General features: G+C 32.8%; 1 protein-coding gene across 1 annotated transcript in view; it reads right to left on the bottom strand.

The window, feature by feature from the left end:
* Positions 1-3,174: 3,174 nt before the first annotated feature.
* Positions 3,175-18,581, bottom strand: part of LOC126887100 (mitotic checkpoint serine/threonine-protein kinase BUB1-like) — a 130,356-nt gene continuing 114,949 nt past the window's right edge. Inside the window, exons 11-12 of the mRNA XM_050654437.1 lie at positions 6,747-7,270; positions 3,175-3,481 (exon numbers count right to left, since the gene is read on the bottom strand). Coding sequence (XP_050510394.1) covers positions 3,353-3,481; positions 6,747-7,270 — 653 coding nt within the window. The 3' untranslated portion in view covers positions 3,175-3,352. The remainder of the gene's footprint in view (positions 3,482-6,746; positions 7,271-18,581) is intronic.

Raw genomic sequence — 18,581 nt, 5'->3', positions numbered from 1 at the left:
ACAAGCAAAAAAGAACTACAAAAGTTAATGAAAAACATAATAACAGAAGCCAAAAAATTCGGACTTAAAATAAACGAAGAGAAGACAAAGTATATGATAATGGGAGAGATACAAAAAGAAAAAGAGAATAACATCATAGTACAAATAGATGGAGAAAAAACATACTCGTTCAAAAGAGCCAAAGAAATTATTTACCTGGGAGCCAAAATAGATGAAAATGGTCATGAAGAAGGGGAGATAAAGGCAAGAATAGCCAAAGGAAATAAAAAATATGGAGCATTACGCACATTATTGAAATCCAAATACGTATCAAGAAAAACAAAAATAAGAATTTATAAGACTGTTATCAGACCTACAGTAACATACGCATGCGAAACATGGGTGCTCAAAAAGTCAGAAACAGACCTTTTAGAAAGATGGGAGAGAAAAATGCAAAGAGCAATATATGGAGGTGTGAAAACAGAAGGTCAGTGGAGAAGAAGAACCAATAAAGAATTGGAAGAACTATATCAAGAGCCAACGATCACGACGACGATCAAAGCACAGAGAATACGATACTTGGGGCACATCGAGAGAATGGGAAGTAAACGAATGCCAAAAATGGTACTTTCACGAAGACCAATACAAAAGAGGAGGAAAGGCAGGCCAAGGAAAAAATGGAAGGACAGTGTGTATGAAGACTTGAAGAAAAGTAACATTGACAGATGGAAAGAACTAGCATTGGACAGAAGGAGATGGAGAGAGGTGGTAAAGGAGTGTATAAAAAGACTGAAGTATAATTAAATAAAATTTTTAAGTTTTATAAGTTATGTAAGTTATAATATTAAGTTATTTATGTAATCAGAAATGTAAACATTTTAGCCCTAGGCCTACAAGGCCTGTTGCGCTTAATAAATAAATAAAAAATAATAATATTTCTATGTTTAAAAAGTTGGACTGGATTAAAATGAATGGTTTTTGAAAAAAATAAGATCAAATTATAGATCGCATTTTTAAATTTTCTTAAAAAATCTTCCTTTTCCTCCATGTAACTCAAAAAAGATAAGAGATACGAAAAAAGATACCACCCAAAAATGTAGGGCTTTTTCAGATAAAAATTTCTATTTTATTTTTCATTACCGTATCTCTTATCATTTTCAAGTTAAATGGAGAGAAAGGAAGATTTTTAAGAAAATTTAAAATTGCGCTCTATAATTTGATCTTTTTTTTTTTCAAAAACCATTCATTTTGAACCCGTCCAACTTTTTAAACATCGAAATAACACTATAATAAAAGGTATTGTGGAAGGAAAACAATGCATTAACATTTTGGTGGATGGGGGTTAAAATTACTTCTCATTTTTTCTTAAAATACATTAGTTATCAATTTTGTTTGCATCATATCTCGCTTAGTTTTAATGTAATGTAACTTTAATATAGCTCATTTTAAAGGTCTTTTCAAGAACTACAAAAGGTATTAGTAGCATTATACACCTAAAATTGACTGTTTCTGTTATTTCAAGTTGAATACACCAATTTGAGAATGTACCAAAAAACAAACTATTTTCACCTACCATATATCTCTTTTTGTATTATAACTAGAAGATTTATGAAGGCAAGTCTCTCTTTGTTTTTTTTTATAAACTACAAAAATGTTTAATATAGTTTTTTTAGCTAGATGCACGGATTTAAAGGTATTCGCAAAAATCCGTTCGAAAAGGTATTATGTTTCAATGAAAATGGCCAATTTTCAACCACGAATATCTTAAAAAAGTATTGAGTTTTAAAAAAACAATTATGGAACAGTTTTTGCTTAGAATTAATTAGGTTCTCTAGCGAATTCCGCGGTAGTTTTACCAATAAATTTTCCACCCCTAAGAAGGGGTAGGAACCACCCCCCAAATAAAAGCACACATCGGCGTATGGTAGACTTTGAATTAGGAGATAAGTAGAGGCTAGGTCCAAAATTTCATTAAAATCCATGCAGTAGGATAGAATTCGGGGTAATATCCTATTCTTGCCCCCATTGACTGGCGTATATTGTTAATTATTAACAATTAGCGCTATAGTCCAACTGTATCGTCGCCCCCGTTAGCGAAACTGTTTCGATTAGATATTTTTGCACAAACGTACTCAAAAAGGGGTCCTTATAACATCCACAGGGTGCCGTGGTCGAAAAATTGTTTAAACATTTTTTTTAAACAAATTCACAAAAATAATTTTTTCATTGCGAACTATTCTTTTTTAGATAATTTGGGTTATTCTGAGCAAAAAAGGTCTCTTGTGATTCTTCTCTAAAATTGATTGTTGTCGAGTTATATGGCCATTTTCGCATTTTTCAAATTTTTAATCGCGTATAACTCGACAACAATTAATTTTAGAGAAAAATCACAAGAGACCTTTTTTGTTCAGTATGAATGACCCAATTTATCTAAAAAAAATTGTTTAAATTGAAAAAATTATTTTGTGAATTTGTTTAAAAAAAATTGTTAAAACAATTTTTCGACCACGGCACCGCCCGGCACTCTGTGGATATGTTATAAGGACCTCTTTTTGAGTAAGTTTGTGCAAAAAAAATCGAATCGGAATAATTTCACCAACGGGGGCGACGATAAATCCTGGAATATAGCGGTAATTGTTAATGATTAAAAATAACAGGTTTGTGATAAAATAATGACAAAAATCTCTTCAGGACCTTGAAGAAGGGGTTTGAAACTTGATTTGGTCACTTTTTGAATTTCATAATAATAATTTTTAATCGAGTTATTAAGCCTTGAAAATGGCATTTTCGCATTTTTCAATTTTTTTAATCGCATATAACTCGACAGCAATCAATTTTAGAGAAAAATGACAAGAGTCCTTTTTTGCTCAGAATGACCCAAATTATCTAAAAAAAAAATTGTTCGAAATGAAAAAATTCATTTTGTGAATTTGTTTAAACGATTTTTCGACCACGGCATCGCCCGGCACCCTGTGGATATGTTATAAAGACGTCTCTTTGAGTAAGTTTGTGCAAAAAAATCGAATCGGAATAATTTCGCTAGCGGGGGCGACGATACAGCCCGGTCTATATCTTCGTACACAGACCTCCTTCTATTTCCACCAGTGTTTCCTATCCTGGGCTATTTGTATCCATCTCAGACCAGTATGCTCTTTTATTTCAGTGGGTTATAAAATGAATAAATAAATAAGAAACGCCTGTCACTGAACATATATTGACAATTATTTATAATCTCTGGGAGAAACTATCATTTACAAACCTAATTTCAACAAAAAACAGCCTTGTAAAAATAATATAAATGTAAGCCTAAACTACAATTAAAAATACATAAATTATGATCTCGTTAAAAGTGCCTAAGATAAGCTCAAAAGGACTATCTATTTTTAAGTAAATTAACAATATACCTCATCTGGCTTGGTAGTGCCGAACTTGTATCTTTGTTAAGAGTTTCAAGGGTCTCCTCCAACATTAAAATAAGAGACGCGGCGTCTGCCGGTCCAGTCTGAAACATTAAAACGTTAATTACGATTGATTTTCTAGATTTTTTTACTTTAAACATATAAAATAACAGTTACCAAACCAATTTGGTTAACACATTGTTACGACATTGTTCTGGAGCTATCTCCTTGAGACATTTTATATAATTTACTAATTTGTTTGGGAATAAAGCCACAATTTAAGTTTAAACTTAAATTTATTTGCCGTATCGACTTCCACTTCGGAAATCGTTATCAAAATAAAAAACATTAATAAATTAAACAAATTTTGTTTTTGTTGCTTGGTAAAAAAATTCTAATTTAATTTTATCTGACTCTTTCACATTGACAATGCAGACATATATTTACATTTTAAAGTAAACGAGTTTAAAAAGATATTGCCAATATTTAGGAATTGCGTTCCTGGGACGAGTTTATTTTAAGATAGTTCATTCGATTACACGAAATCAACTTTAACTTAAGAATATCCGCCAGAAAAATCATAGCATGTGACTTATCTTAAAGACAACCACATGTAATGATGTGACGAGGAAAAAACCAGAACAACACCTCATTTGATGATCCTCATGATCCTAACCCGACATGGTAAGTATTTACTCTGGGCCATGTATACTCTGGGCTAATTAGCAAAATACAAGGAAAAGTTATTTACCAGCAATTTTATTGCTGGAATCGAATCTTATGATTGTATATATTAATAATATAGGTATGCAAAGTCCGCAGATAGTGTGCTACTTTTTTTATAAACAAAATGGCGCCCGAAAATCGTGTTTTTTCAATTTTTGCTCTATAACTTCAAAGATTTTAATTTTACACCAAAAACACCCAAATAAAAATTCACCGTAATTAAATTCTGCATAGAGACGTGTTTTTCCCGATTTACTCCGACGAAATTTTTCCCGGGAAAATGTGGGTTTTTCCAACAAAACCTTTAATTTTCAACTAAAATTTTATATAAGTAAATATTTGTCAATAATTAAATAACTTATAATCAAGTATATTCAAATGGGAAATAAGCAAAATATTCAAAAATTCAAAACAACGACACCCGACTTGGGCGTCGAAACGTTAATAAAATCATTTTTAGGTAAAATTGTGGCTTATTTCCCATTTGAATATACTTGATTATAAAAATGCCACAAGAAAATAGCTTCAGAACAACATTCAATAACTTAGTAATATAAAAGCTCTTTTCATATAGATAATAATTCCAGAAGCCGATGAAAATTGAATGAACAGTTTAGCAACAATTTAATTGTTAATTAAAAATTTACGGTCGGTATAATAACCACAATAATTATGATACATAAGAATAACTATGATTTTTGTATAAAAAGGCACGGTACCTATCTAATGTACTTTATAGAATTGAAATTGGACTATTGAAGCGGCCTCAGGAATATTTTAAATTAGGACGCTTCTTTTAAAAGAAAAAACGTTTAATTGTGATGAGTGGTTCCTGAGATACAACCGGTCAAAGTTGACCGGCATTTACGGCAAAGATATAAAAAATAGGATCATAATTTTTGAACCATCACCTTTTTAGATTTGTCCTCTTTCTCCACACCAATTTTCATATCGTTAAAGTACTCATAACATATATTATTATAATAAAAACTATCAATATTACGAGTGAAAATTGCCAAAAATAGCAAAATTTCAATCAAAAATTAGGTTGGAGAAAATGTAATCTGAAAGTTCAATATCGGTATACGTTAAAAAAAATGCATTTTCTCGGCTTCCCAGCGAGTAATTTTCTTCATTCTTTTTTTGTTCCCAAGTAACTCGAGTAGAGCCATCTAACTAACGCATTATTAAATGTCAAACTTGCTTTTGTTTTGTTATAATAGATTAATTTATTTATAAGAAAAAAAACTACATATTTTTTTTAGTTGTAGACTTTTTTTAGGTAAACTTACTGCAAGTGTTAAAAACACAAATATTCTCATTTGAAAGCTGTATAATTATTTAAACAATCTTTATTTAAACAAATTAAAAATTTTTGTTAAAATAAATAAATAAATTTATTATAACAAAACAAAAGCAAGTTTGACATTTAATAATGCGTTAGTTATATGGCTCTACTCGAGTTACTTAGGAACAAAAAAAAGAATGAAGAAAATTGCTCCATGGGAAGCCGAGAAAATGCATTTTTTTAACGTATACCGATTTTGAACTTTGAGATTACATTTTCTTCAACCTAATTTTTGATTGGAATTTTGCTATGTTTGGCAATTTTCACTCGTAATATCGATAGTTTTTATTATAATAATATATGTTATGAGTATTTTAAAGATATGAAAATTAGTGCGAAGAGGACAAAAATAAAAAGGTGATGGTTCGAAAATTATGATCCTATTGTTTATATCTTTGCCGTAAATGCCGGTCAACTTTGACCGGTTGTGTCTCAGGAACCACTCATCACAATTAAACGTTTTTTCTTTTAAAAGAAGCGTCCTGCCGCTTTTTTTCCAATACCGTTTTCATGATTTAATTTAATATTTCCCGAGATATTTTATTTGTTTATAAGCCAGAAAATTGTTTATAATTTTAAAATATTTCTGAGGCCGCTCAAATAGTTCAATTTTAATTCTGTAAAGTACATTAAATAGGTACAGTGTCTTTTTAAATAAAAATCACAGTTATTCTTATGTATCACAAGTGTGGGTATTATAGCGACCGTAAATTTTTAATCAACAATTCAATTGTTGCTAAACTGTTCATTCAATTTCCATCGATTTCTGGGATTATAATCAATACGAAAAGAGCTTTTATATTACCAAGTTATTTAATTATTGATAAACAAATACTCATCTAAAATTTTAGTTGAAAATTAAAGATTTTGTTGGAAAACCCGCATTTTCCGGGGAAAGTTTTCGTCGAAGTAAATCGGGAGAAACATGTCTCTATTCAGAATTTAATTATGGTGAATTTTTATTTGGGTGTCTTTGGTGTAAAGTTAAAATCTTTGGAGTTACAGAGTAAAAATTGTAAAAAAAACGATTTTCGGGCGCCATTTTGTTTATAAAAAAGTAGCACACTATCTGCGGACTTTGCATATCTATATTATTAATATATACAATCATAAGATTCGATTATAACTTTTCCCAAAAATGACCTAATCTCCGATAATTATAATCTGCCCAGACTAATTGTAATGTGGAAAAATAACTTGTACAAAATAATTCCAGATATAAATTATATGTTTTACTAAAAATAAGTGAATGTAATAAATTAAATAAAGTAAAAACGTAAAGCTGTAATAGTTACCTGTTGATTAAGTAAACTGCTAAAAAACATATTCCACAAGTCAACTTTTAAATATCGTGGAAACCTATGGTGAATTGACCAGATATTATCCCTCTTCTGCAACTTAATATAAGTATCAAAGAGAAGAACGTGCGCTGTGGCTGCGACACAAAACAGATCTGTGTGGTAGTTCCACGGCCGCCCGTCTAGCATTTCACAACACACGAAGTCTTCTGTAGTAACTGGTCTTCTAAAAGTGGCGTTAGGCGGAAATAAGGACATATCAATACTACATCCGAAATCTATAAGTTGTAATCCTACAGTATTGTCGATTGTTAAGAAAATTAAAAAATTATCGGGTTTTATATCAGCGTGTATAATTTGCACTTGATGCATAGCCTGAATAATCTGCAACATTTGTATACACAAATAAATAACTAAACATTCTTTCATTGGTTTGGCGGATTTTTGTTTGTACATGTTCGCCAAATCTAGAAGGGAGCCGCCTGGTATATACTCCGATATTATGAGAGATGCCTGGTCACCTACAAAAGAACGAACATTTTAATATGGCTTTTAATATCCTACATGATAAACATTCAATAAAAAAAAAACAAATTAAGAAGCTACATTTTTGAAAATTATATCATACTACATTTTATAGATTCGCTTTTCTTTACAATTCACAATATTATACTTTCTGTGGACATACTCTTGCGAAACGTAAAACATTTTATTGTTATACTGATAATAATTGACATCAACACGGATCCACATCAATATAAAATGTGTGTGTGTGTGTTGTATTTTAAAATACAGAAACTACTACAGATCAATCAGAAATCATTACAGATCAATCAGAAAACTACATAACAGATAAACCTTGGTTTTCTAAAATGGAGTCGACAAAGGATATGACAAGAAACATATTATGCAGAATGAGATTTAACCACTGTCTTACACCATCATATATATTTAAACTACAGTCAGTTGGGTAACCTACAACACAAAATTTTGACCTGTTCTCTTATTTCTAATAACGTTAATATGTTTTTAAATCCACTGCATTCTTTGACTGATGTCCACCATCCCATTAATTTAAACAATTTATTAACATTAGAAAACAATGAGTTGGTATATCGACTATTGTATAAACATATTTTAGATATTAAATTGTAATTGTAAAATATAGAGTAAGTATTTCTTGTAAATTGAAATGTTGAAAAAAAGAAAAAAAATACACTTGCGATCATAAAAAGCGGGTCACTCGACGAATTATTCAAGTTAGATGTCTCGAATTTTCTAAACCTGTTGTCCGATTTGAGTGATTTTTTTAGTATGTTATAGCCTTATTCTCTAAAAATATCGCTATATTAATATTGTTGCTAGACAGGTAAATTGTCATTGTATACCGGGTGTAACAATCATATTGTGTTTATTCCTCAAAGTTCGGAACACCCTGTGGAATGTTTTAGCATAGATAAAATATTGAAATTAAAACTCGATTGTAGCCTTAGACTTTCTTAACATTTTCTTTTTTGTTTTATTTTTTTATGTTGGATAATACAAAAGTTAGGCACGTTAACAATTAACAATACATCAATACAGGGTGTTTCTAAATAAGTGCCACAAACTTTAAGGGGTAATTCTGCATGAAAAAATAATTACCGTTTGCTTTATATACGTATGGCTGCAAATTCTTCGGTTTCGAGATATAGGATGTTGAATTTTTTCTTACAAACTGATGATTTATTTATTGCTCTAAAACCGGTTGAGATATGCAAATGAAATTTGATAGGTGTTAAGAGGTAGTTATGGCGCATTTTTTGACATACAACTAAGAATTTTATATCCACCATTGGCGTGCATACGGGATGTAACTATAATGTTTATACCCGTATGCACGCCAATAGTGAATGTAGAATTATTAATTGTATGTCAAAAAATGCACAATAACTGTGTCTTAAAACCTACCAAATTTCATTTGCATATCTCTACGGACTTTAGAGCAATAAATAAATCGTCAGTTTGTAAGAAAAACTTAAACATCCCGTATTTCGGAAACGAAGCATTTGCGGACATATGTTTATAAAGCAAACTGTCATTCTTTTTTAATGCAGAATTACCCCTTAAAGTTTGTCGCACTTATTTAGAAACACCCTGTACTGATGAAGAGCATGGTTAGTTGTTAACGTGCCTAACTTTTTTATTATCCAACAAAAACAAATAAAACAAAAAAGAAAATGTTAAGAAAGCCTAAGGCTACAATCGAGTTTTAATTTCAATATATTTTATCTATGCCAAAACATTCCACAGGGTGTTCCGAACTTCGAGGAATAAACACAGTATGATTGTTACACCCGGTATACAATGACAATTTACCAGGGCCTTGATTTTTGACCCTTCGCTTCGTTATCGAACGTATTCGCTTCGTATACTAATCGATAACGAAGCGAAGGGTCAAAAATCGAGGCCCTGTCTAGCAACAATATTATTATAGCGATATTGTTAAATAATAAGGCTATAACATACTAAAAAAATCACTCAAATCGAACAACAGGTTTAGAAAATTCGAGACATCTAACTTAAATAATTCATCGAGTGACCCGCTTTTTATGATCGCAAGTGTATAAAAAAATATACAGAGTGGCCCAAAAGTCTGGAAACGGCCAATTATCTCGTAAATTGCTAGACATAATTGTACAAAATTTGAGGTCCACCTATTTTGGGATACGGAGATTCCATATTTGATATTTGCAATGTTGCCAGATTTGCCGTTTTTCTTATATTATTAGTAATTTTGGTTTTTCAAATTCATCACCCTGTATATTCAGTCACTATTGGAATCTCCTATTCAATACGAGTTCAACCATATGTAACACTAATGATTTTATGTAGTCTGGAAGGTCTTAAATACATAAAACAGAAGTCTGGCAACGCAACTGTCTCAATAAATTTTTTAATACTAACTATTTTCAACTACATTAAAACGTAACAATTGATAGATTACAACATTTTTTAACATAATGGTTACTTTATCAAGTGTTCAAAATATGCTCCATTTGTGAGTTGACAGTACCCGAGTACCCTAATCGATGGTAGAATGCATCTACCACATTTCTCCATGATTGTCTAGAAATTATTCGTGATTCATCAATAATTCGTTGCCTCAGCTCTGCAAGACTTGCTGGTTTAGTTTTGTAAACTGAATTTTTCAAGTATCCCCAATAAAAATAATCTTTAGGATTGAAATCAGGTGAACGTGGAGGCCATTCAATTCTACCTCGTCTACCAATCCATCGTCCAGGAAATATCTCATCTAAATAACGCCGAACATTTACACCAAAATGAGCTGAAGCTCCATCTTGCTGAAACCATATCTGATTAAAATTGGGCCCAAACAAGTTTCTCAGTGTAGGTACAATTTCATTTCTAAGTAACATTTCGTAAGAATGGCCCAATTAACTGAGTACCTACTATACCTGACCATACAGTTAATTTTTGTGGTCTTTGAGTATGGTTTTTACGCATCCAGTGTGGATTTACGTCGTTCCAGTATCTTAAATTGTGTCGATTTACACTTCCACACAGTGTAAAGGTTGCTTCATCGGAAAAACATATTCTGTTACGAAATTTTCATCATTTTCAATATTATCCATCATTATCCCAGTAAACTGTAATCTACGATCGAAGTCATCTTCACTTAATTCTTGCAATAAGTTAATTTTGTATGGTTTAAATTTATTCTTACGTAATACACGTAAGACTGAAGAACGACCTACATCATGTACTTACTTATGCAACCCTGCGTGAGGATGTATGTGGATCTTCAACAAAACTTTGTATTATATCTAAAGTTTTGTTGTCATTCATAACTCTTTTCGGTCTACCTGATCGGTATCTATCTTTTACTTCTCCAGATTCCTCAAATCGCTTTACAGCTTTTTGTACCGTCGCCTTATGAACAGGAGAACGGTTTGGGAAAGTATCATTGAACAAGTTGGCTACTTCACAATAAGATATTTTTCTGTCACCGTACCCTCTCATCATTAGAATAGTAATTCATTATTTTTCGTTAGGCGCCATTTTAGAGAAGCAATTTATCTTGCAGAACTTTTCAAAACATAACTACTGTCAGTTTTAGTCAATAATGTAAATGGTGAACAAATGTCAAAATCACAGCATTCTACATTTAAATATTTAAATTTATTATAATCTACATATTTTACACTGTTTTATGTATTTAAGACCTTCCAGACTACATAAATTCATAAGTGTTACATATGGTTGAACTCGTATTGAATAGGAGATTCCAATAATGACTGAATATACAGGGTGATGAATTTGAAAAACCAAAGTTACTAATAATATACGAGAAACGGCAAATCTGGCAACATTGCAAATATCAAATATGGAATCTCCGTATCCGAAAATAGGTGTACCTCAAATTTTGTACAATTATGACTAGCAATTTACGAGATAATTGGCCGTTTCCAGACTTTTGGGCCACTCTGTATATAAAAAAATAATAGAAAAAAAATAATAATTAAAAAAATATATAAGAAAAATGTAGATAAAAATGAATGACGAACTTGGACAGTCCATAGTAAAAAGCTTTCGAATTAAGTAGAGGGCTAAAGATGAATGTTGCTGTTTTTGCTGTGGAGCTCTGAGAACATCATTTTAAAAAAATAGGTACAAAAGAAAATATATTATAAAAGATTATTTAAAAAAAATACAAAAATAATTATTTATTAGTAGAACTATTTATTAGAGATTAATATTAGTATTAGTTTTAGGATAAGATACGAAAAAACGACTAATAAAATAAAAAATAGTAATATTGGCGAATGAATTTAGTGTCCGCAGTCATATAAACCCAAATAAACAACAACAAAAAATACAGAAAAAAATATTTGCGGCACAAATTTAAAATTGGTCAAGTATTTTTACGACATAAATATTTATTTTGTTTGCTGTACCGCTGAATCCACTTAGCGACAAGTGAATAATCAAGTCCACATTAACACTGCTGTGCGGCGAAAATATCTTTAAAGTCGACTGAACACCGACAGCACGACGGACAGCGTGCGTTGTTCGTCACGAAAATATTTTTGCGTTAATCCATGCGGCGCGCAGTCCACATCAACAAAAAGTTCAACCCACACGAACAAATTTGTGTCAAATACAACGTACAACATAAATTGTTATTGATGTGGATCCGCCTTTATATAAAAACGTGGGGTGAGGCAGGGATGCGTATTGTCGCCAATTCGTTTTAATGCCTACTCCGAAGAGATACTAAAAAGCCTGAGGATGAAACAGCTGGAATAAAGGTGAACGGAGTTCCCAGTCACAACATTAGATATGGGGATGATACTGTCATCTTAGCTGAAAATATTGAAGATCTTCAGAGACTGGTGAAGAGAATAGCGATGTATAGCCAAGAATACGGTCTAACAATGAACATCAAGATGACAAAATTTATGAAAATAGCTAAAACGCAAAGAAATAACGAGAATCTCCTTATAAACGAAACCAAGGTCGAACGAGTACACCGATATGCATATCTTGGAACAATTTTTTTTTTTTTTTTTTTTTTTTATTATCAGCATCAACCACTTTGGGTTATTAGCTGTACTGTCATTGATACATGGTTACTTAAATCTAATAGCATTTTGATTAGGTATTACATAAGTTCACATTTAGGAAACAATATAATAATTTACAAATTAAGAATGGGGTTTATAAAATGTTAACAGTGGTTATAGTTTGTTTAAAACATTAATGTCTTTCAAATAATTAAACAAATGCGTAAGCTTACAGTGTGATCCTAAGGCTGCTTTTATATTGAGAGGTATGGAGTGTTTTTGTCTTTCATTAAGATATTTAGGACACTCTATTAATATATGTGTTACATTGATGTCGCAATTACACAGGTCACAAATAGGGCGATTTGACTTGGAGATTAGGTAGCTGTGAGTAAGTCTGCTATGCCCTATGCGTAAACGATTTAGCTTCACAAACAGCTGGCGATTTAGGTCTATCTCACACCAAGGTTCAATTGAGGGCTTTATTGTGTGTAGAGATGATTGTGAAAGATTCCATTCGTTTTCCCATTTGTTTAACACTTTTTCTTTAAGGAATGGTTTGTAATCGGAAACAGGCACTAAGTTCACTAACACTGAAGACGCACTGTGTATTGCTTCTCTGGCATGGAAATCTGCTTTTTCGTTTCCTTGAAGTCCAATGTGTGATGGAACCCATATAAAGCTTACTTGCTGCATCGTGTTCTTCAGTAAATGTAATTGTTCTTTTATTAAAATACTTATAGGATTACTTGTATATAACTGTTCTATCGTATGTAATGCACTGAGAGAGTCGGTAATTATGACAGATTTTTGAATTTTTTGAGTACGAATGTGAATGAGGGCTTGCATAATTGAATATAGTTCTCCAGAGTAAATACTGCAAGTGGAAGATAATTTAAATTGTAATATATTGTTTGAATCTACAACTGCCGATCCCACACCATCAGCAGTCTTAGATGAATCTGTATAAATATAACAATGATCTGGGAAAGAAGCAAGTATGTTGAGAAAAGATTGATTAATTGTTGCATAAGGGGTATCAAGCTTATTGTATTTAGAAAGAGTTAGATCACATATTGCGGGAGGAAAGGTCCAGGGCGGAGGAGTTTGTAGTATCGGTTCGAAGATTTTAGTTTATTTCTGGAGCTGAATTTGTCGAACAATCACTATCTTGATAAGCGGGATCGTCTAGCATTTTTTCGATTTTGTTTATTAATTTAGTGCATTTGGTTTTCATGCTTTTTTCTGTAAAATATGGCTTAATTGTTGTTAACATGTAAATAAAATTGGGTATATCCGTTGTGTATGTTTGTAATAAACTAATGGGATCAGTCGAGCTAGTATAATTTTCAAAAAAGTCAAGTGTTTGTTCATATGTTAAGTTAAAATTATTTGACGTATCGTGAAATACTGTTTTTGTTGTCATCATTATTTCCTGAATTGATCTGGTAGATTCAGTTTGCTTTTTTTGTTTCTTTTTGGTTTGTGTTGGTACTTTAAATTCTTTATTTAATTCTTCAGTGGGAGATGGAGTAGTATTAATTTCCGAAATTGTTCTCTTATTGGTCGTTGACTGATCCTTAGATATACAATTAGTTTCCATAATTAATACGGGGGGCATTAAATTAGTATCTGTTTGTTGGTTAAGTGAAGGTTCGGCATTAGAATTACCGACTGGATGATTTGGTTCCATTTCTAGGGGTGATGGAATAGACTTGGGGGATTCTTGTGGTTGTTGTTGTATTGGTTGTTGTTGTATTGGTTGTTGTTGTATTGGTTGTTGTTGTATTGGTTGTTGTTGTTGTATTGGTTGTTGTTGTATTGGTTGTTGTTGCATTGGTTGTAGTTGTATTGGTTGTTGTTGTATTGGTTGTTGCGGTTGGTGTTGGATATGAGAGGAATCGTTTTGTTGATTATGATTTGAACAATTTGCTGCAATGTGACCTGTGTTCTTACAGATAAAACATGAAGGTTTATCTAAACTTAAATATATGCGATACGAAGTTTGATCATATGTCATTAAGAAAGAAGAGGGAAGGTCTATATCTGCAAGTGGTTGAATATAAGTTTGTCTTCTAAAACTGAGGACGTGTTGAAATTCTGGAAGTTGACTACCGATTCTAAGGAAGGTTAAAGGTGACATTAATTTAAGACCGAATTTGGTTAACTCATTCTCTATTAGAATATGTGGAATAGAAGGGCAAACACCCGATAGTAACAGTCTTTCGTTTGGAGTTATCAATTTTCGTGCTTTTAGATTTTCGCCTTTAATTGTTATTTCTGCTGGACCGGACATAAATTTTTCCACCAGGGATTCGCTGGAGAGATAAATACATATTCTGTTATTTGATAGCCTTGATGAAAATAAAATATTCCGTGGATGAACAACTTCACCAAGTGCTATTAAGTACTCTTCTATTTTAGTATCAGGTAGCGAATTAAATAAAATTGCTTGCAGCTTTGAAGGAAATTGAATTGAAGAAGCATTGTTAAGCACAGTTGAATATGAGGTTTTGTTTTGAGGTTGTTGATGATCTTCAGTCATGATTGTTGACAAATTAGTTAGGTCGGATCTGGTATCATTTGGTATACTCATTAGTAATTATGAACCAGTTTCAGAACCAGAACTAGTTCCGAGAACTGGCCTTTCGGCCGTCACTTAACCTTACAAACGGTATGCTTTGTAATGTTTTGAATAAATAAATAATAAAAACTCACTGGTTTATTCCGTAAGGTAACTGCACTATATACTATTACTTTTTGCTTATTTTCAAGTTTATTTGGATATAAACTACTTGAAAAAAGATGATTTTTTGGGACTGAAATGTAAACACAGTTTGTGTTACCATGTTCAGGACCGGACTCCATCTTGGAACAATGATCAACTCCACAAATGATTACTCCAGGAGATTAAAATTAGAGTAGAAAAGACTAGAGCGAATTTTAACAAAATGAGAAAAGTGCTCTGCACAAGAGATCTAAAGTTAGAGCTAAGAGTAAGGGTGGCTAGGTTCTACGTTTTTCGACTTTGTTTTACGGAATGGAAGCTTGGACCTTGAATGCGGCATCAATGAAAAACTGGAATAATTCGAATTGTAATATAGAAGAATTCTGAAAATATCATGGACAGAACACGTCACAAACAAAGAGGTTCTGAGAAAGATGAATAAAAAAATGGAAGTCTTAAATACAATCAAAACCAGAAAATTAGAATATCTCGGACACATTGCACGTGGAGAGAGATACAACTTGCTCCAATTGATTATGCAGGGAAAGATTCAAGGAAAAAGAAGCACAGGGAGACGCAGAATATCGTGTCTGCAAAACCTGAGAGAATGGTACGGATGTACATCAAATGAACTTTTCAGAGCAGCCGTCTCCAAAGTCCGAATAGCTATGATAATTGCCGACCTCCGTTGCGGAGATGGCACTTGAAAAAGAAGAGGATATAAAAATGAATCCCTATTACCCTATATCACGCCATGACTTAACAACGACCTTACCGATTTTATCCATCTTTTTTTAAAGTTTTCTAATTAAAACAAAAATTCTGTGTAGAAGGTTATTACGGAAAGAAAATTTAACAAAAACGCACAGTAAGTTGAAAAAGGTCAGAAAATTTAACAATTATTTTTAGATTTTGCGCGTTTAGCAATTTGGCGTTAGTGCAGTATTATGTCCGGCTGTCATGAGGGGAACAGAAAAAATAAATATTATAAGTTCAAACTAACTTTTAAATTACATAATGTGATACATAACAGAAAATAAACAGTATTTTAGGTAGCTGCCGTAGCTGTGCTAAGAAGTCAGTTACTTTGGCCTGTGTTAAAAGTCTTCGATTTTTTTAATCTTCTGACGTATTCTGCGTAAGTTCAAAATCTCGACAAGGACCAATGGTTCTTGATGCTCACAATAGTCTAGTATAATATTGGCAGCTTCCTCATCCTCCTGATTAGTTACTCCCTTGATTGATACCGCCCCATAATTTTCTACTAAATCAGTTTGAAAGGTTCATTGATTTTCGAGTGTTCGTAAAAATCTGCTTGCTTAACAGACATTAGCCCAGAGACACTCTGCAGAAACGACTTGGTTGGAAAGCGCTTACATCGAGTCGATCTTTTCAATTATTTCTGTGCAGATCTGTTTTTAAGAGGATCCATCAGCGCGTTATCAAATTAATTCGAGAGATATACTGAATTCGCTCTGTCGAGATTCACTTTGACACATTCAGAATAGGAAACATATAACACAACAATTCCTACCTCACACTATTAACTGCTCAAATCAACTTAATCTTTCATTAAAAAAAGAAGAATTATTAGAAATAGTGGGAGTGTGTACTAATCTCATAAAATTTTGTGGAGTTTATTTCTACAAAATATTTTTATTTTATACAATAAAGAATTTTCTCATATTTGTTATCAATACATTATAATGGTGTAAATAAATAATTATTGATTGGCATAAGGTTTCTTATTTATGTCTGTTTACTATAAAAATAATATTGGCTAAGAGCAGGTACGTTTGGTTGTGTAGTAATTTCCAGACATGTCTAGCAACTGAACTTCCCAAAAAAGAAATTACTAACGTCACTAGACAGTTGTGTCTCAGAAAAGCGAATCGACTTTGGTAGCCGCACCGTTTTTCGAAAATTCTGCGCACTTTTGGCAACAGTGCGTCGGCAGTACCTGACACTATCGAAGACGAATGCACAATATTAATTAATTATTAGTAATAAAATATACTCATAGGCGCGCTAAATGTTGCCAAATCAGTCAGTTAAGTTCGATTTCTTGTAATGCCGCGTCCGCATCGGTAAATTTTTCCTACGTATTGAACTAATGGTTCGTCGCAAGAATTTGCGTCGCAAATTTTTAACAGTGAGGACGCGGTGGTCATATCATTCGATCTTCAATCGAAAACCGACAACCGATGGAACGTGTGCGTTGTGTGCGTCGAAAATTCTTGCGTCCGATTTATACGACGAACACGCCCACACTAGCACAATTTACCTCAAGCACGCAAATATTTGCGACGAACAGCTGGTTCAACGCAAATTTTTACCAGTGAGGACGCGGCATTATAGACAATCGATTTTATTAGTTCCAATGTGACACAAGATCTAGGCATGGAATAAAAAAGTTTATTTGAAGAAAGTGTATTTTTTGTTCTTCTTAATGGCGGTACAGACTCTTGTTTGTAATATTTTATTTAATTATAGAGTAATTTCCACATACTAACATATTTCTCAAATGTTCTCAAATTGGGCTCTGCACCGCCATTCTTTACTATATTATAGGTCTGGATCCCGCGTATGAAAAAAAAGTTGATTAATAGCAAGCTGAAAATTTGTTAATAGCTTAAGGGTGTCTAGTCGGATAAACTTTGATATATGGGAACACTGGAACAGGGGCAGTTTTAATTGTGGAACAGGTTAAAAATTTGGAACGGTCAGACCACGAAAACGGCACATTTATTTTGTCCGACAGAACAGACTTATACTCTCCGAACAGAGGTTAAACTCTCATGCAAAAATCAGACTGCTATTTATCACCTGTCATAATTCCTGTCATTTGACATATTCTACATGTTCCACTCATTAATACGCCCGTTTGGTGATAAATAGCAGTCTGATTTTTGCACGAGAGTTTAATCTCTGTTCGGAGAGTTTAAGTCTGTTCTGTCGGACAAAATAAATGTGCCGTTTTCGTGGTCTGACCGTTCCAAATTTTTAACCTGTTCCACAATTAAAACTGCCCCTGTTCCAGTGTTCCCATATATCAAAGTTTGTCCGACTAGACACCCTTAAGCTATTAACAAATTTTCAGCTTGCTATTAATCAACTTTTTTTTCATACGCGGGATCCAGACCTATTACATACATGTACGCCAAATCATCATCATCATCATCAACCCGTACTCGTTCACTGCTGGACATAGGTCTCCCTCAGCTCTTTCCATCTTTCTCTGTTTTGTGCGGCTTGCATCCAGTTGCCGACAATACGCTTCAGATCGTCAGCCCATCTGGTTGGTGGTCGTCCTCTGCTCCGTAGTGCTTCTTCTCGTGGCCTCCACTCGACAATACGTTTTGTCCATCGGTTGTCAGACAATCCGGCGACGTGTCCTGCCCAATTCCACTTAAGCGACGCGATTCTTTCGACGACGTACGTTGTTTTTGTTCTACGACGTATTTATTCGTTTGGGATTCGGTCCCTCAGGGAGACACCCAAAATCTGACGCTCCATAGCCCTCTGAGTTATGCGAAT

This window comes from Diabrotica virgifera, chromosome 6, assembly GCF_917563875.1.
Source record: "Diabrotica virgifera virgifera chromosome 6, PGI_DIABVI_V3a".
Classification (NCBI taxonomy): domain Eukaryota; kingdom Metazoa; phylum Arthropoda; class Insecta; order Coleoptera; family Chrysomelidae; genus Diabrotica; species Diabrotica virgifera.
The sequence above is the reverse complement of the archived record's forward strand: the minus strand, read 5'-3'. Positions and strand labels throughout refer to the sequence as shown.